Source organism: Erpetoichthys calabaricus, chromosome 11 (genome assembly GCF_900747795.2).
Source record: "Erpetoichthys calabaricus chromosome 11, fErpCal1.3, whole genome shotgun sequence".
Classification (NCBI taxonomy): domain Eukaryota; kingdom Metazoa; phylum Chordata; class Cladistia; order Polypteriformes; family Polypteridae; genus Erpetoichthys; species Erpetoichthys calabaricus.
Genome location: NC_041404.2, coordinates 53,056,077 through 53,076,100, shown reverse-complemented (window position 1 = coordinate 53,076,100; position 20,024 = coordinate 53,056,077). Strand labels below are relative to the sequence as shown.

At 38.7% G+C, this 20,024-nt stretch overlaps 2 protein-coding genes across 2 annotated transcripts in view; one reads left to right on the top strand and one right to left on the bottom strand.

The window, feature by feature from the left end:
- The window catches only part of cyfip2 (cytoplasmic FMR1 interacting protein 2), a 252,229-nt gene that overhangs the window by 178,509 nt on the left and 53,696 nt on the right, over positions 1 to 20,024 (top strand). The window contains exons 24-25 of the mRNA XM_051934205.1: positions 14,181 to 14,324; positions 17,209 to 17,299. Of these exons, the coding sequence (XP_051790165.1) occupies positions 14,181 to 14,324; positions 17,209 to 17,299 (235 nt within the window). The remainder of the gene's footprint in view (positions 1 to 14,180; positions 14,325 to 17,208; positions 17,300 to 20,024) is intronic.
- LOC127529686 (fibronectin type III domain-containing protein 9-like) lies at positions 1,417 to 9,258 on the bottom strand. Its single transcript, XM_051934231.1, has 2 exons — positions 9,095 to 9,258; positions 1,417 to 2,124 (listed from the first exon to the last, which is right to left on the bottom strand). The coding sequence occupies exon 2, from the start codon at positions 2,098 to 2,100 to the stop codon at positions 1,453 to 1,455; it is 648 nt and encodes a 215-aa protein (XP_051790191.1). The 5' UTR covers positions 2,101 to 2,124; positions 9,095 to 9,258; the 3' UTR covers positions 1,417 to 1,452.

Here is a 20,024-nt window from a genome sequence, read left to right as displayed (position 1 = left end):
GGCTGAATCTCATAATGTTGGTGATTTTTTTTTGTTCTAAAATGACAAGTATAAGCTATTTCGCTCAGTTTGTGTAATCTAAAGATGCAGATCAACACTCAACACGTCATGGCTTGAAAAATGGACGTATTTTCTGAGGTTTAAGGCTTGTGTTTTCCAGCTATACCCCTGCCCTATAGCCTCCATTTTTAATTTATAGAAATTTCTGAACTTTGGGAGACTTTTCCATGGAAAATGCATATATTCCAAGTTTGTGAAGAAATAACTTTTAACTTGAAAAATAACAGATTTTCTTTCATTTGTGACAACGAAGGAGTGAAGTTCAAGTTTAAGAGCAAGCATTCATGGGTGATTGAAAATGTATGGAGACAATGCTGTTGATAAACACACTGTTAGTCATTGTGCTTCAGTTAATTGTACAATATTTTAGAAACAGAGAATATCACAAACATCTCTCAACTAACAAACATGTCCTACCTGACAGGCTAAACGGAGTAAAGCTCTTTAGTTCTGTGCAGTGAGAGCTACATGGGAACCTAAATTCAGGTCTTCAAAATTGAGGAGAGCATCGATAAAATTGATGCATCAGAATTTTTGTGATTAAATAATGTAATTACGTACTTAGGGTCACCTAGTGGAGACTAAGAAAAAATGCATTCAAAATGGAATCTAGGAAGGTCTTCATGCAAAGAGGTTGTGGTTTTTATAAAAATTTTATGAGAAGAACCAGAAGTTAGAAATGAGATCAAAATAATTTGGCAGGGCTAATCCTAAAAAGACTAAGTCGATCTGCTGTGAAATCCGAAACGCTAACTGAAAAAATTCAAAAGTTCAAAAACCCAAAGCTGAATTTCAACATCCGGAAAACAGCAAACGAAATGAACTTCACGTAAAGCTCTCCGAATCCAATCTCAGGTGAAATGGGACCTGAATACTGTTGTGCTGATGATGTCGGAGGTCGCACACCCCCAGTGGATCATGGGATACATTGTCATAGCAACAGGAACACTATCATGTTAAAATAGTGGCAACCCGTATACAAAACAAATGTGAATAATGTGAAAAAGTTCCAATCTTTTAAACGGCAACTCCTAAGAATATAATAACACTGGAAATTGACTCTAAATGAAATATATAAGGGTGCAGACATCCTGATAAAACCACCGGAAAATAAATAAAAATTTAAAGAAAATGCCAGGCATGGCAGCGGTGACTCAGAACAAACTATCGAGAGACCGTGACAGCCACGAAAAATGATCTCAATCAACGGAATGGCCTCCTCTCATTTGTCAACCTTTTTATGATTTTAAATAATACTGTGAGCAAATTTAATTTCTTAATTTTAATTGCAGTGTTATTTAATTATTTATTTATTTTTTAAATTAACTTGTCAAATATATCGTAACTCGATTTTTTCAGCCTGGCTCGCTGTATTACACTTTTGGTCCTCGGTTATTTATACAGACCAGCTTTCCTGTCCTCTTGTACCGCGTGTTTCATGTAACTGCTAGTAATTGGTATAATAACGGAATTAGAATCCATCGGAATGTTTTTCACATTTGTCATGGGCACATCGTATTTTTGGTTATTCCTTAATTCGCGTTTCATGACATTGGCAGTGGGTAAGTATTGGCCTGGACTTGTCGGGAAGGCAGCGCTGGTGTATTTCCCTAGTTGAGTGTGCTGTTTGGAGCACCAGCAGTGAAGGCAGCTGTAGATTAAAACAGACAGCAGCAGCAAAAACAAAATGCAGCTCATCATCCAGACCACATTGTTCATGCCAAGCCCCATGCGGGACAGGATGAGAGGGTTATCTCCCACCGTGTTGAAGGTGGTGCAGTGGTCACTTGAAGGATAGGTGTTTTTGCAAGTGATGCACAGGATGTAAGTCGTCGAAGGTGAAAGCTTTTCGAGCAACAGAGACGTCGCCGAGTTCGGAACCGTTTCCTCGAAGTGGAAGTTTGGTCGTGCGTATCCAGAAAAGATGCTGTTCCAGTTTGGTCTGTAAATGATGTGGTAAAAGCTCTCCGGGCAGTGAGGGATGGCTGACCAGGTTACAGCAGCTGATGAGTAGGAGACGTTTTGAATCTGGATGTTCATTTTTCCTGGTCTTCCTTGGATATGCTGTTGAAACAAAATATAATTATGACTATTGTGAACCACAATGTTAAAAATCAACTTCTGTGAATGGCAACATTGGGGCAGAATGGTGAGGTACAGTGGAAAAAATCTCTATGACAATCTGTCTGGGTGTTTACTCCCACATCCTAAAGCAGGGGTGTTAAGAGTATTGTGGAAAGAGTAGTGGAAGCTTGGTTAACTCTTTCAGGGCTGATGTCGACTTTTGTCAAAAGGAGGAGTTGACAATGGTAATGAACTGTAAACTGTAATAAAACCAACCGTTATGTTTTAGTTGGACTCTTGTTGCTAGATGGAAATGAGATTTCCGGCGCTCATGTGAGTAGCAAGGCGCAAACAACGGCAAAAATGGCACTGAAATAATGGTGAGAGATCAAAGCGAATGGGTAAAGCAAAATACTCCGCGGATTAAGTTTTGCCTATTATCTCTTAAGTGGACTATGACTTGTCGGACTCCGATTTTGATACGAGTGATCGAAAACAAATGTGAGGTTCCAGCTTCAGCTAACTGGTCGCCAGCTAATCGTGGGGCTGAACAGGTTCATGTAGCTGACATGCATACGGCAATGTTCACCAGGAGGACTGCCACTTAATGATAAGATGTAGAAACCAGACTGCGATGCACTATGACCATGACCACTGTTACTGCTGCCACGCGAAAACAGCAAGCCTGCTCAACATTCTTGGCAAACTGGCAGCTGCAGCATGCAGCAACAGACGTTTTACGTTGATTTCTGTGTGAAACCATTGCTTTTCAGAAACTGTTTTTTGGAAAAATATATTCAGCCCTCAAAGAGTTAAGAAGTGAGGTGATGATTAGTGAGCAGCAGTGTGGTTTCATGCCATGAAAGAGCACCACAGATGTGATGTTTGATCTGAGGGTGATGATGGAGAAGTTTAGAGAAGGCCAGAAGGAGTTGCATTGCGTCTTTGTGGACCTGGAGAAAGCATATGACAGGGTGACTGAGAGGAGTTGTGTTATTGTATGAGGAAGTCAGGAGTGGCAGAGAAGTACGTAAGAGTTGTACAGGATATGTATGAGGGAAGTGTGACAGTGGTGAGGTCTGTGGTAGGAGTGACGGAGGTGGGATTACATCAGGGATCGGCTCTGAGCCCTTTCTTATTTTCAATGGTGATGGACAGGTTGACAGATGAGATTAGACAGGAGTCCCCGTGGACTGTGATGTTTGCTGATGACATTGTGATCTGTAGTGAGAGTAGGGAGCAGGTTGAGGAGACCCTGGAGACGTGGAGATATGAGAGGAGAGGAATGAAGGTCAGTAGGACCACCAAGACAGAATACATGTGTGTGACTGAGAGGGAGGTCAGAGGAATGGTGAGGATGCAGGGAGAAGAGTTGGCGAAGGTGGAGGAGTTTAAATACTTGGGATCAATAGTACAGAGTAATGGGGATTGTGGAAGAGAAGTGAAGAAGAGAGTGCAGGCAGGGTGGTGTGGGTGGAGAAGAGTGTCAGGAGTGATTTGTGACAGACGGGTATCAGCAAGAGTGAAAGGGAAGGTCTACAGGACGATAGTGAGACCAGCTATGTTATATGGGCTGGAGACGGTGGCACAGGAGACAGAGCTGGAGGTGGCAGAGTTAAAGATGGTAAGATTTGCATTGGGTGTGACGAGGATGGACAGGATTAGAAATGAGGACATTAGAGGGTCAGCTCAAGTGGGACGGTTTTGATAATAAGAGGTAAGAGAGGTAGTTAGCCAATAAGTGGAGAGAAAAGGGTGAGAGAGGTAGTTAGCCAATAAGGGGTGAGAGAGGTAGTTAGCCAATAAGGGGAGAGAAAAGGTAGTTAGCCAATAAGGGGTAAGAAAAGGGTGAGAGAGGTTGTTAGCCAATAAGAAGTGAGAAATGGGTGAGAGTTGTAGTTAGCCAATAAGGGGTAAGAGAGGTAGTTAGCCAATAAGAGGAGAGAAAAGGTAGTTAGCCAATAAGGGGTAAGAAAAGGGTGAGAGAGGTTGTTAGCCAATAAGGGGTGAGAGAGGTAGTAAGCCCATAAGGGACAAAGGATGTTTAGGGGGCAGTAGAGGTCATTTTATCCAGGACATTGGGAAACACCCATCTCTTTTGGAAAGATGCCCGATCATCTTGTAAGACCACTGACAGTCAGTACGTATTCCAAAGGACGGTGTGATGGGCATTAGTATCCACACACAGACCACAGGGTAAGCGCTCCCTTACTGTCCCCCTCTTCCAGCAGCATCCAAAGCTTTTCCAAGGCGGTCTACCATCCAAGTACTGGCCGGCCTTGAACATGCTTAGAGCGTCAGGTGGATTATCTGTTCTGAAGTGCAGGTGCTATGGCTGCTGCCTGTCACACAATGAGTGGCTTTTTCAGTTAAAGTCACCCACAAAACACTAGTGTTTAACGTAAAGGATGTTTCAGTGTTGGAGCAATTGTGACGTAAACAGGCCATTCAGCCCAATAAGCCTGTTCATCCAACTCACTGAGATTGTCCAAAATAACATCAAGTCGAGATTTGAAGGTCACCTAAAGACTTACTCTCCCCACCGTACTACTTGGCCATTTATTCCACGTGTCTGTGCTTCTTTGTGTGAAGAAAAACTGGATGACATTGGTGTAAAATCTGCTTTTACCAAGTTTACAGCCGTGTCCCTGTGTTCTTGCTGCTGAGCTTATTTTAAAGCAACAGCCGGGATCCATTCTACCATTTCTTTTCATAGCCTTAAAACACTTTGATTGTGTCTCCTCATAATCTCTGTTTGCTTAAACTAAAAAGGTTCAACTCCTTCAGTCTCTCCTTATATAGCTCAGACCTCTCATTCCTCAGTCAGCTTAGTCACTCTTCCTCTGGATGCTTCTCTAGCACTGCTACATCTTTTTTGCAACATGGAGACCAAAACTGAACACAATACTCCATGTGAGGGGCACTAGTGTGCTATATAACCTCCCTGAACTTGTACTCCACACAAAAGGGTGCTGCAGTATATAACCTAACATCATCATGTCTGCCTTGTTGATGGCTGCTGGACACTGTCTGAATACAGATAGTGAGTGGTGAGTCCACTACAACTCCCAGGTCCTTCTCATAAGGTGTACCTTCAAGTGTCAGACCACCTAGCTGTTTTGTAATATGGAGACGAGAACTGAACACAGTAGTCCAGGTGTGTTATATGACCTCCCTTGACTTGTACTCCACACATCATTCTAGCACTGCTGTGTCCTTTTTGGAGACCAATACTGTGTCCAGTACTCCAGATGAGGCCTCACCAGTGTATTATAAAGCTTGAGCAGAACCTCCTGTGACTTGTACTCTACATATCAAGGCACTATATAACCTAACATTCTGTTTGCCTTCTTAATGGCTTCTGAACACAGTCTGAATGTAGATAGTGATAGGAATTTCTCATAAGGTGTACCTTCAAGTGTCAGACCCTCATTGTGTATTCAAGCTTAACACTTCTAATTCCTACATTTAATACTTCACATTTGCCTACATTGAATTTCATCTGTCACAAGTCTGCCCAAACATGTGTGCCATCCAAGACCATCTGTAACAAATTAGCTGATTCTCCATTATCAAGTTTGGTATCATCTAGAAATATAACCAGTTTGTTTACTATACTAGCTGTGCTACCCATCTTAGATGCACTAACATCTAAGTAATCAACGTAGGCCTCAGAGTTAATGCAATGCGTATGTCTGTTATACGTTGTTTGGTATGGGATTTGTAAAAGCAGGGTTAATGTTTATGATGTGCCATCTGTTGGAATGACAAATGTAATACACGTTTCTGTTATATGCCATTTGGTATGGGATTTGTAAAAGCACTGTTCATGTTTGTAATGTGCCATCTGTTGGAATGACAAATGAAATGCGCATGTTTCTGTTATATGCCATTTGGTATGGGATTTGTAAAAGCACTGTTCATGTTTGTGATGTGTCATCTGTTGGAATGACAAATGCAATGCACATGTTTCTGTTATATGGCAAGTGGTATGGGATTTGTAAAAGCACTGTTCATGTTTGTGATGTGCCATGTGTTGGATTGACAAATGCAATGCACATGTTTCTGTTATATGGCGTTTGGTATGGGATGTGTAAAAGCACTGTTAATGTTTGTGATGTGCCATCTGTTGGAATGACAAGTGCAATGCACATGTTTCTGTTATATGGCATTTGGTATGGGATTTGTAAAAGCACTGTTAATATTTGTGATGTGCCATCTGTTGGAATGACAAATACAATGCACATGTTTCTGTTATATGCTGTTTGGTATGAGATTTGTAAAAGCAGGATTCATGTTTGTGATGTGCCATCTGTTTGAATGACAGATGCAATGCACATGTTTCTGTTATATGCTGTTTGATATGGGATTTGTAATGGCAGTGTTAATGTTGTGATGTTTCGTCTGTTGGAATGACGAAAGCAATGCATACGTGTCTCTGTTATATGCCATACTTATTCAATCAATCTGTGTTTTATATTTGTAATTGATTTAATCTTTAATCTTTGCAAAGATCTGGGTTCACTTTAACATTGAAGAGTCTTTTTCTCTTGACTGCATTTTCTTCTCGTGTCTGCATGGGTTTGTGTCTGGGGTCTCTAGCTTTCTCACGCATCCCCAAAGATGTGAGTATTGAATTGTATACTGAGAATAGAAAGAAATCGCAACTAAACAGAAAGTTTAATAACAACCAGGAATGAGCCGCTGAATATGTGTGTTGTGGTTGATACAGTGCTCTCCATAACGTTTGGGATAAAGAAACATTTTTTCTTGATTTCTCACGCTGCTCCACAGTTTAAAATTTCAATTCAAACAATTCAGACATCGTGATTAAACTTTCATTTAAGGGGATTTGCAGACATTTCGGTGACACAACACACAACACAAAATGTGTCTTTGTCCCAATCACTGTATGTGTGACTGATTTAGACCACTTTGTTGTCATGGCTGCCAAAGGTTCATCTACTAAATATCGACTTGAAGGGAGTGAATACTTATCTGATCAATTATTCTGTGTATTGTGTTTGTAATTAATTTATATCACTTTACAAAGACCTGTGTTCACTTGGACAATATGAAGTCTTTAACTGTTCAATGTCAAAGAATCCACATTTAGTCCACTTGCTTCAATCTGGCGTAACAATCACAGGCGAAAATGTTCAAGGCAGCGAGAGTGTCCTATGGGCGCACCGAACGCTGGGCAGGGCCTACTATAGGATATCAGTTAGGCCGACTGTCACCTAACAGGAGGCCTCATGAATCTTTAAAAGAAAATAATAATAATAAAAATAATAATAATAAATTGGGCTTGGGTTGATTTGCCCTTCTTTTATTATAGAAATAATCACCTTTATTATTGTTTCTTTTATTATTACCATGACCATCTTTAATTATAAAAGTGACCACCATATTATTTCCTTTATTATTAATATAATAACCATCTTTAATTATTAAAAAGACCACCTTATTATTGTTTAATTTATTATTAAAATCATCACCTTATTATTTCTTTTATTAACACAATGACCATCTTTAATTATAAAAATGATCACCTTATTATTGTTTCCTCTATTATTAAAATTATCACCTTATTACTGTATATTATTTCTTTTATTAATACAATGACCATCTTTAATTATAAAAATGACCACCTTATTATATTTCTTTTATTATTAAAATGACCACCTTATTATTTTCATTTATTATTAAAATCATCACCTTATTATATTATTTCTTTTATTAATACAATGACCACCTTTAATTATAAAAATGACCACCTTATTATTTCTTTTAATATTACAATGACCACCTTTTGTTTTCTTTAATTATTAAAATGATGACCACCTTATTATATTATTTCTCTTATTAATACAATGACCATACTATTCTTTCTTTAATCATAAAAATTACCTCTTTATTATTAATTCTTTTATTGTTTCAATGACCTTATTATTATTTCTTTTATTATTACAATGACCACCTTATTATTATTTCATTTATTATAAAAATGACCACCTTATTATTGTTTCTTTATTATTGTTAATCTTTTATTATTACACTAACCACCTTATTATTCTTTCTTTTATTATAAAAATGACCATCTTATTATTAATTCTTTTATTATTACAATGACCACCTTATTATTATTTCATTTATTATAAAAATGACCACCTTATTATTATTTCATTTATTATAAAAATGACCACCTTATTATTCTTTCTTTTATTATTACAATGACCACCTTATTATTATTTCATTTATTATAAAAATGACCACCTTATTATTCTTTCTTTTATTATTCTTTCTTTTATTATAAAAATGACCACCTTATTATTATTTCTTTTATTATTACAATGACCACCTTATTATTATTTCTTTTATTTTTACAATGACCACCTTATTATTCTTTCTTTTATTATAAAAATGACCACCTTATTATTATTTCTTTTATTATTACAATGACCACCTTATTATTATTATTTCATTTATTATAAAAATGACCACCTTATTATTATTTCTTTTATTATTACAATGACCACCTTATTATTATTATTTCATTTATTATAAAAATGACCACCTTATTATTGTTTCTTTTCTTACAGAAATATCACCTTAAGTCATCATTGTGCCTTTGTATGACATACAGTTTATATTACAGTTTACACCGAGTCCATTTTGCTGATATGACATAGGATTGGCGCAATCCTATGACAATAACATATTAATAATGTTTAATAAAAGTGAATAACATTGCATTTTCAAACGTGCTCCATTTAAGTCATTGCTGGGGCTGGCAGGCGTCTATCAAGCCCTTTATCAATCACCCCTGAAAGTTGTGCTGTTCCATCACAGTATAGTGATATATACCTGATATGTATGTGCAGCTTCCTTTTGGGATTAATAAAGTACCGATCCTTTGGTGAGGAATGTAATTAATCAACCATTTTAAAAACGAGTAGCACTTTCTTACCTGTGCTGATCTCTAGCCTTTGTTAAACTCTCCGATGTCAAAAATGATGACAAAGACGACGTCACGTCGGCCTTCCAGATGCTCGTGTCGCTGTCCTGTCACAAACCCTTGTGTCACTTCTGCCCGGTCCCTCACACATTTATTCATTCCTCTGCCATTCAATTGTAAGAGAGGAAGTGTGACATCATTGCCATGGCAACGCCTCTGAAGCTGTTGTGATGCTTCCCTGTGTCTTGAGAGCTTTGAGCAAAGAGGATGGAAATGTCCATTTAAGGTACTGCACTCTTGGTGGGTCTAATTGTAGACATGACGTCTTATTTCTAAGAAACATCCAGTCAATAACATCAAAGCCGATGTGACTTAATGAACGCTTTTAAATTGAAATGTATGAAATCCAGTTATAATGGACAGTTGGTTTTATTTTAATGTGATCACAATTGCACCCACCATCACTTCACTCAGACTCTTTAAACTCGTTTTGTCCAATTCTGGGTAGGAGGTGAGCAGAGCTTAACCAGGCAGTATCTACACGGGACTCAGACAGCATTCAGGCCCCCTTCACTGTCTGCACACTTTATGGTGCTTAATTTCAAACAGATAAATTTGCCATCTTTGCCCATCAATCTACACTCAGTAACCCGTACTGACGAAATGAAAACGTGTTTTCAGAAAGGTCTGCCAAAAAAGTGCAATATCAAAAATTAGGGTAAGTATTAAGTATTCAGACCCTTTGCTGTGGCACTCCACAATTGTGCTCGGGTGCCCCCTGTTTGCTTTCATTTCTCCTTGAGATGTTTCTAGAACTTGTTTGGAGTCCACCTGTGGCCATCTGAATTGACTGAGCATCAGTTAGAAGGGCACACCTGTATATAGGATGCCCCACAATTTACCCCACATGCCAGGACAGAAAACTAAGCCGTGCAGACTCTGCAGACCTCCACGATCAAATTGAGCTGAGGCACTGGCCAGGTCAAAGAGATAAAGCTTTGGGAGTTCCCAAGAGAACAGTAGTTATAATAAATGGAAGTAGTTTGGAACCACCAGGACTCAAAATGTTGACCACCCCACGTGTCCCACAATTCACACTGAATGTCAGGACAAGGACAAGGAACTCTCTCTGTTGACTTCAGTGATCAAATTATGGTGAGGCACAGATCAGGGCAAGGGGATTAAATGATTAGTGAAGCTTTGTGTCTTCCCAGAAGCACAGTGGCTTCAAGAATTAAAGTTTGGAACCGCCTGGACTCTACCTAGAGGTGGCCGTCCAGCTAAACTGAATAACTGGGCAAGAAGTGGACCTAAAAGCCAATGTCCACCCTTAACAGAGCTTCAGAAGTCCTCTTCTGAGATGGGAAAGTCGACCATCTCAGAAGCACTCCATCCACTGGGTGTTTATGGTAGAGTGGGCTAGATGGACTCTACTCTTGAGTCAAAGGCGCTTAAAGGACGATGGGAGCATGAGGGAAGAGACAAAAACTGTAAAAGAGCAAGCAAAATGTTTGGCAATGATGAGGCACATCTGCTCACCTCCCTAAAACCATCCCTATGGTGAAGGGTGATGGTGACAGTATCATGCGTTGGAGGTGCGTCTCAGCAGCAAGGAGGAATGAATAGAGCCAACGAAAACCTGCTCTGCTCCAGAGTGTGTAACACCTCAGACCGGGCCAACAGTTCACCTTTCAGCCTGACGGTAACCCAAAGCAAAGTATTAGAACATTAGAACAATCTGGACGAGAACAGGCCATTCAGCCCCAACAAAGCTCGCCAGTCCTGTCCACTTCATTCTTCAAAAGTTGAGTTTTGAAAATCCCTAAAGTCCTACTGTCTACCACACTACTTGGTCTCTTATTCCAAGTGTCTATCGTTCTTTGTGTAAAGAAAAACTTCCTAATGTTTGTGTGAAATTTATCCTTAATAAGTGTGTCCCCGTGTTCTTGATGAACTCATTTTAACTCTCGATCCACTGGACTAATTCCCTTCATCATTTTAAACACTTCACTCAGGTCTCCTCTTCATCTGATTTTCCTTAAACTGTAAAGGCTCAGCTCTTTTAATCTTTCCTCATAATTCATCCCCTGTAGCCCTGGAATCAGCCTAGTCGCTCTTCTCTGGACCTGTTATGTCCTTTTTGTAGCCTGGAGACCAAAACTGCACCCAGAACTCCAGATGAGGCCTCACCAGTGTGTTATAAAGCTTGAGCAGAACCTCCTGTGACTTGTACTCCACACATCAAGGCGCTATATAACCTGACAGTCTGTTAGCCTTCTGAACTCTGTCTGGCAGTTGATAGCTTAGAGTCCACTATCCATCCATTTTCCAACCCACTGAATCGAGTCACGGGGGTCTGCTGGAGCCAATCCCAGTCAACACAGGGTGTCAAGGCAGGAACCAATTCTGGGCAGGGCGCCAACCCACTCACACACCAAGCACAATTTAGAATCGGCAATGCACCTAACCTGCATGTCTTTGGACTGTGGGAGGAAACGCACGCAGACACGGGGAGAACATGCAAACTCCATGCAGGGAGGACCCGGGAAGCAAACCACAGGTCTCTTAACTGCAAGACAGCAGCGCTACCACTGTGCCACCGTGCCACCCTGGAGTCCACTACGACTTCTAAATTCTTCTAATAAAGTGTACTCTCGATTTTCCGACTGCCCATTGTGTATTTAAACCTCACATTTTCACTTCCTATGTGTAATTCTTTACATTTACTGACATTAAATATCATCTGCCACAAATCTACCCTGTCTGCTATCCAAGTCCTTCTGTAATGATATAACGGATTCCAAATTATCTGCTAATCCACCTATCTTGGTATCATCTGCAAACGTAACCAGCTTGTTACTTCTATTCCTATCTAAATAATTTATACAGTAGATATTAAAAATAGCAGCGGCCCCAACACTGACCCCTGCAGGTCACCACTTGTAACATCAGCCAGTTCTGATGAGGTTCCTCACACCATCACCCTCTGCTTCCTGTGTCTGAGCCAATTTTGCACCACACCCTTTACTCCCACTTCTTTTAGTTTGATGCCCACCCTGTCATGTGGCACCTCATGAAATGCTTTCTGAAAGTCCAGATAAATAATCTCATCTGCTCCTCTCTGATCGTATCCTTTTGTTGCCTCCTCATAGAATTCCAGCATGTTAGTAAAACACGACCTCCCTCTTCAAACCGCATGCTGACTGTTCACTAACTCTCCTGTCCTTGCCAGGTGTTACTCAATCTTATCCTTAATAATTCCTTCTATTAATTTTCCTGTGATTCATGTTAAGCTTACTGGCCTATAGTTGCTTGGATCTGCCCCGTCACCCATTTTATCTAATGGGATGATATTTGGGATTTTTATATACTAGACTAGCCGTCCCCCACGGCTCCCCCCACGTAGTAGTAAACAGGACAGTGAGAATAGCACACTCCCCACTCCTGATGTTACGCTTTCCCCTCCCCTCGGCCTGCAGCCTGTCTCTCGGATTACCGTGAATATATCACTACTGCAAGTGAAATATGATGTTTACCGTGATGAGAGAAGTCACAAAATCAACCGGAATGTTTTTAGTAAATTATATAAAAAAACCTGATCCGAATCTGTTAAGTAATTCTCGCGTGGAAAGTGGACAGACAGACAGACATTGGATTTAAGTATATAGAGATGATGGGATGATATTTGCCAAGACAACACTGGAGTGGCTTTGGGGCAAGAATTTCACCCCATCGAACATCTGTGGAAAGAACTGAAGATGGCAGCTTGCATACACTTCAATCCATTCAAAGTGCCCAAATCCAGGTGTGCAAAGCTTGCAGAGACTTACCCAAGAAGTCTTTGTCTCCCAACCGTCCAACCTGAGTTGACCCTCTAATGTCCTCATTCCTAATCCTGTCCATCCTCGTCACACCCAGTGCAAATCTTAACATCTTTAACTCTGCCACCTCCCTCTCTGTCTCCTGCTTTCTGGTCAGTGCCACCGTCTCCAACCCATATGACACAGCTGGTCTCACTACCGTCCTGTAGACCTTCCCTTTCACTCTTGCTGTGATATCCGTCTGTCACAAATCACTCCTGACACTTCTCTTCAGCCACTCCACTCTCTTCTTTGCCTCCCTTTGTAGGCAAAGGTGCTACTACAAAGTGTATGGAAATAAGGGCTTGAATTTTGATTTATATATATATATATATATATATAGAGAGAGAGAGAGAGTGCCCCACACTCTTCACCTTGCACTTTCTAACTTGCACTGTGTTTTTATCACTCTTTAATTAATATCAGTGTGCTGCTGCTAGAGTGTGTGAATTTCCCCTTGGGGATCTATCTATCTATCTATTCTATCTATCTATCTATCTATCTATCATATCTATCTATCTATCTATCTATCTATCTATCTATCTATCTATCTATCTATCTATCTGGCTCTGAGGCTAGGGATCTGCACTGGTAATCAGAAGGTTGCCGGTTCAAATCCCATAAATGCCAATAGGGACTCTGCTCTGTTGGGCCCTTTGAGCAAGGCCCTTAACCTGCAATTGCTGAGCGCTTTGAATAGTGAGAAAAGCGCTATATAAATGCAAAGATTTTTTTTTTTTTCTATCTATCTATCTATCTATCTATCTAAAAGCGATTTCAGTTTTTGATTCTTAATACATTTGTGAACATTTCTGGACACGTTTTCACTTTGTCATTGTGGGTTATTGAGTGTAGATTAATGAGGACAAATGGCCAGGGTATCCATTTAAAATTAAATCTACAACACAATAAAAGTGTGCAGAAAGTGAAGGGCTCTGAATACTTTGCTGTATTTGAAACCAGTTGCAATGTGGAAGCGTTGGCCTTTCGTTTGTTAATGCTCAAACCTCCATTTTGAAGTCATAGTGTCATAATTTAATGTTAATGAGACTGAAATTGCTCAGTTCCCTTGCTTGTACCTTCAACATAATTTTTGACTTCATGTATGTAAATTACGTGTTGTTTCATTGTATTTGCCATCACTTTATAGGTGGACTTTTGTGCAAGTGCTGTAAACAAGTACGTAAATTGAACAAATGACTGCCATTCATGTCTGTTTAATTATATTTTTCTTACAGCCATTGAACATTGCCTACTCTCACATCTACAGCTCATATAGAAATTTTGTGGGGCCACCTCATTTCAAGACAATATGTCGGCTCCTCGGATACCAAGGCATTGCAGTGGTAATGGAGGAACTTCTCAAAATTGTCAAAAGCCTGGTAAGGACTTTTCCTTTTCTTGTTTTGTGCAGATTTGGGTAAAAACTGAAAAGCTGCTTTAGCAAAACCACTGGCCTTTTTACAAGAGCCAACCCCACCTTCTAGGTCAGTGCCTCATAGCTGAGTGAGAATATCAGGCAGAGAGCAGCCAGGAAAAAACAGGGCTGCTGGAGGAGATGTTGGCGAGGCCCTGGGGTCTGAATGTGGATATTAATGTCTCAGTGCAGAGATGGGAACTCTGTGCTCTCCTTCAGATGAGACCTAAAAACTGTTTTGAGACCAAAATGGCAATGTGATTCAGTGTATCATCACTTTCAGCTACATTGCCTGGCTTGGTGGTCTAACAAAGCAAAGTTTAAAAATGATAGATAGATAGATAGGATAGATAGATAGATAGATAGATAGATAGATAGATAGATAGATAGATAGATAGATAGATAGATAGATAGATAGATAGATAGATAGATAGATATGAAAGGCACTACATAATAGATAGATAGATATGAGTGAAAGGCACTATATGATAGATAGATAGATAGATAGATAGATAGATAGATAGATAGATAGATAGATAGATAGATAGATAGATAGATAGATAGATAGATAGATAGATAGATAGATAGATATGAAAGGCACTACATAATAGATAGATAGATATGAGTGAAAGGCACTATATGATAGATAGATAGATAGATAGATAGATAGATAGATAGATAGATAGATAGATAGATAGATAGATAGATAGATAGATAGATAGATAGAAAGATAGATATGAAAGGCACTACATAATAGATAGATAGATATGAGTGAAAGGCACTATATGATAGATAGATAGATAGATAGATAGATAGATAGATAGATAGATAGATAGATAGATAGATAGATAGATAGATAGATAGATAGAAAGATACTAAATAATAGATAGATAGATAGATAGATAGATAGATAGATAGATAGATAGATAGATAGATAGATAGATATGAAAGGCACTACATAATAGATAGATAGATATGAGTGAAAGGCACTATATGATATATAGATAGATAGATAGATAGATAGATAGATAGATAGATAGATAGATAGATAGATAGATATGAAAGGTACTACATAATAGATAGATAGATAGATAGATAGATAGATAGATATAGATAGATAGATAGATAGATATGAAAGGCACTATATAATTGATAGATAGATAGATAGATATGAAAGGCTCTATATATAGATAGATAGATATGAAAGGCACTATATAATTGATAGATAGATAGATATGAAAGGCTCTACATAATAGATAGATAGATATGAAAGGCATTATATAATAGATAGATAGATAGATAGATAGATAGATAGATAGATAGATAGATAGATAGATAGATAGATAGATAGATAGATAGATAGATAGATAGATATGAAAGGAACTATATAATTGATAGATAGATAGATAGATAGATAGATAGATAGATAGATAGATAGATAGATAGATAGATGATATGAAAGGCACTATATATAGATAGATATGAAAGGCACTAGATAGATAGTAGATAGATAGATAGATATGAAAGGAACATAGATAGATAGATAGAGAGATAGATAGATAGATAGATAGATAGATAGCTAGATAGATAGATAGATAGCTAGATAGATATGAAAGGCACTATATATTGATAGATAGATAGATATGAAAGGCTCTATAAATAGATAGATAGATATGAAAGGCACTATATAATTGGATAGATAGATAGATATGAAATGCTCTATAAAATAGATTGTTAGATATGAAAAGCATTATATAATAGATAGATAGATAGATAGATAGATAGATAGATAGATAGATAGATAGATAGATAGATAGATAGATAGATAGATAGATAGATAGATATGAAAGGCACTACATAATAGATAGATAGATAGATAGATAGATAGATAGATAGATAGATAGATAGATAGATAGATAGATAGATAGATAAGAAAGGCACTATATAATTGATAGATAGAAATGAAAGGCACTATATAATAGATAGATAGATATGAAAGGCACTATATGATAGATAGATAGATAGATAGATAGATAGATAGATAGATAGATAGATAGATAGATAGATAGATAGATAGATAGATATGAAAGGCACTATATAATTGATAGATAGATAGATATGAAAGGCTCTATATATAGATAGATAGATAGATAGATAGATAGATAGATAGATAGATAGATAGATAGATAGATAGATAGATAGATAGATAGATAGATAGATAGATAGATAGATAGATAGATAGATAGATAGAAATGAAAGGCACCATATAATAGATAGACAGACAGGTAGACCTTTGTCCCCAGTTTGGAGCTGACATTGATGATTTTCTGAGTGTCACAGGTCAAATTGGAGTAAACTGGAAATCTTCTCGACTGATGACAGATTTGCATTACATGAAGAAATTCCCTTCAGTAAATCAGGGAGGAGAGTCACTTTAAAATTTCACAGTAATGGGTTCCAAAAATTCTTTTCTTTCCAGTTGCACACATCTTCTTAAAAAGCAATATCAGATATAATTAAACATTCCAGAAGATTAGAAGTTGTCATATGTGTCTTTTTAGCAAAGATCTGCTTTTCAAGTGATGTGAATATTTTTGTATTTCTTTTATCCTGTCTTAACTCCATTTGTTGTTTTTTGTCATTTCTATTTGTTATCGGAAGCAGAATTCCATGTTTTTGTGTAAATGTGACTAAACTCTGTAAAATCCTTGAAACGTATTGAAAATTAAGGAAGAATTAGAAAAAAAGGGTGCTTGAAAAGCTGTGATGGCTTTTTAAGTGTTGTTGGGGTCTCTTTTTAATACTCGTGATCAAAATTTTAAATGTATGATTTTTTTTTCTCCCAACAGCTTCAAGGCACAATTCTTCAATATGTAAAAACATTAATAGAAGTGATGCCTAAAATATGTCGCCTGCCAAGACACGAGTACGGCTCTCCAGGTAAAAGGGGAAAAAAAAAGAAATCTGTAAAACTCTGACAGTCCACTGCATGTTTGGGACATTGACACATTTTTTCCACCCACACACTTCAATCCCGTGAGATACGTCAATTCATGGCTATTATGAGGTCGACAGTCAAAGAACAAATTAAGAGGACTGCGTTTGATGAAAACATGCAAAAAGTTTGAAATTTTTTTTAAAACTCCTTCAAATTAAGCACCGGTTGCATTGCAGGACTACATAATAACTTTTTTTTGTAGAATGCAGAGCTCGTTATTAACCTGCTGTTAATATTCTTCAATTCTGGAAATTTTGTGATTGTAATTTTAAACTATCAAGCACAATACTAAGCAGAACAATGCACTTAACACAGCTGGCGTAATGGAAGTGCCACTGCCTGAAGATCAGGGGTTCATTTGTATAGAGTTTTAAGTAGTGAGCAAAGTGCTGTATAATGGTAAAGAATTATTATTATACTTGATGATTTCAAATTTTAAATATTATGTTTGTTCACCAAGTAAACAAAACAAGCAGCACTTGGACTCTCAGCCTCTTTATACCTTCACAGTGCCTCATGCTGGATCCAAACGCAATGTACCGCCACCTTTCTGTTTACAAACAACAAAAAGACCCCGCTAATCACGCATGTGGGGATGTAAAACAAACCTGGGGGTCCCTCCCCCCGTACACGTTGTATTCATGTGTGTTATCACTTGTTATGGGTTTGTGCACTGATAGCTTTGATGGCATGGATAGTTCTGCACTTTGTGATGTGTCTGGGTCAGATGTGAGCAAAATATATATTTATTTCAAAAGGGAAACCAATGCTATTGGCTAATAACTGTGCACTATTTTGTTTTTATGCACTTTGAAATGTGCCTGGGTCAGGTGTGAGCAAATTTAAAAGGGAAACCATGACTAAACATGACTTGTTTTTCAATGCATTCATTTGTGTTGATTTCAAATCTGTCATTACCGGCCTCTAAAAATGTCTGACCAGCTAAATTTCTTGGTTTGAAAATCTGTTTGTAATTGAATAGCCCTGCTGTATACTGTATGTTAAAAAAATACATAATATATATGTGTATATATATATACAGTATATATATACTAGTCATTTAGCCCGTTAAGATAACGGGCTCTAGAACAGTAGTGCATAAACATTAGTAGGAACAGTCTATATTAAATGACAAGGGACTTTGACCTCGTTCTTTTTGTTGGTCGTATTTTTCTTTCTTTCAGCCTTTCTTTTGTTGATGTTTACTTGCTGAGCTGACCGTTCTTCATGGGCTGCCGCCGTGTATTGTGTGTCTTTAATTTTCTGTGAAAGTAATACCGTCTCGTACGGCTCTATTCAATAAGGGCGCATAGATAATTTACTTCAAATTGCTCTGGAATATGTGAAGAGCAACAGGTGCAGATCTTTATTTACGCGCGCCTTTATTCGCTGCGCCCAATTGAGGTCGTCCTTTTGAGGCTCGCCTTTTTGTGCACGCCCTTATTGAAGGATACCGTCTTGTACGTCCGCTGGCTTGTACGTCTGTAATATACCTTTAATTTTCTCTAGTGGTAATACAGGCGTGCGCGTCGGTAATATGCCTTTAATCTCCTCTGACAGTAATACTGGCTTGTATGTGGCTGTAATATGCGTCACTGTATTGTGTACCTTTAATTTCCTCTCGCAGTAATACTGGTTTGTATTTCCGTAAAACGCCTCTAACTTTCTCTGACAGTAATATCGCACATCGCACCGTGCCCCGCGCATGCGCACTTCACCAGAAGACACCCACACACGGACACCTGGACGCACACAGGGATTTTATATATATAGATAATATAGTGATAAAGGTGCTATATTGACCCGACACAGACTGACACCAGAGGCATGGGCTAAATAAACAAAAAGTCTTCATTTTCTTCAGCTGTGGGACACGTCTTTCCTGTGTCCCACTAGCCCTACACAGTCCCCAAACACAAATTCACCCAATACTTCCACTCTTCTTTCCTCCACTCCTCCCAGGGCAGCTTCGTCCTCCTCCTCCTCCTCCCAACTCTGGCACCCTGAGTATTGGCTGCAGGCTCCCTTTATACTCCACCCAGAAGTGCTTCAGGTGGCAATGAACCTCAATTAGACTGCACTTCTGGTTGTGTCTGCGTTGCCGCCCATACAGGCTCAGGAAGCCTTGCAACTCCCCCTGGCAGTGGCCACGGAGCCCAACCAGGATGAGCTCCAGTGTTCCATGCTATGGGTCCCGATGCAACCCAGGGGGGCTGCCACCAAGTGTTCCAGAGAACATAGAGTGCATCCCATGGCTGCTCCCTCGGATCCAGTGTTGAAGGGGCATCCTGGCCGTCCACCACACTATATATATATATATATTCACGGCATTCGAAGTCTGTGTCACAATCTGTTAGTGTGGGTGGTTACCTACCAGGTAACGCTTTGTGGTTGGCCAGCAATCTGCTAACATCCGCCACGTCCGAGGTTCGATTCCCGAGAGGGAGTGCAGTGGAGTGTGTACACCTGATGAGCCCAGAATGAGGGCGAAACACGTGTCGTGTACTCTTTGCATTTATTTGACAGTAAACTATTGCAACCATATATATATATATATATATATATATATACTGTCACAAACTCAACTCAGAGTCATAGAAAGGTTTGTGGCAGCCACCCGTATAATTGATTTCCTGGCTGCAAAGTCGTAAATTAGGTACAGCACTG

Bases quoted from the DNA above. Each gene is read 5' to 3' on its own strand.
- LOC127529686 (XM_051934231.1), bottom strand. From the start codon at position 2,100: ATGAACATCCAGATTCAAAACGTCTCCTACTCATCAGCTGCTGTAACC.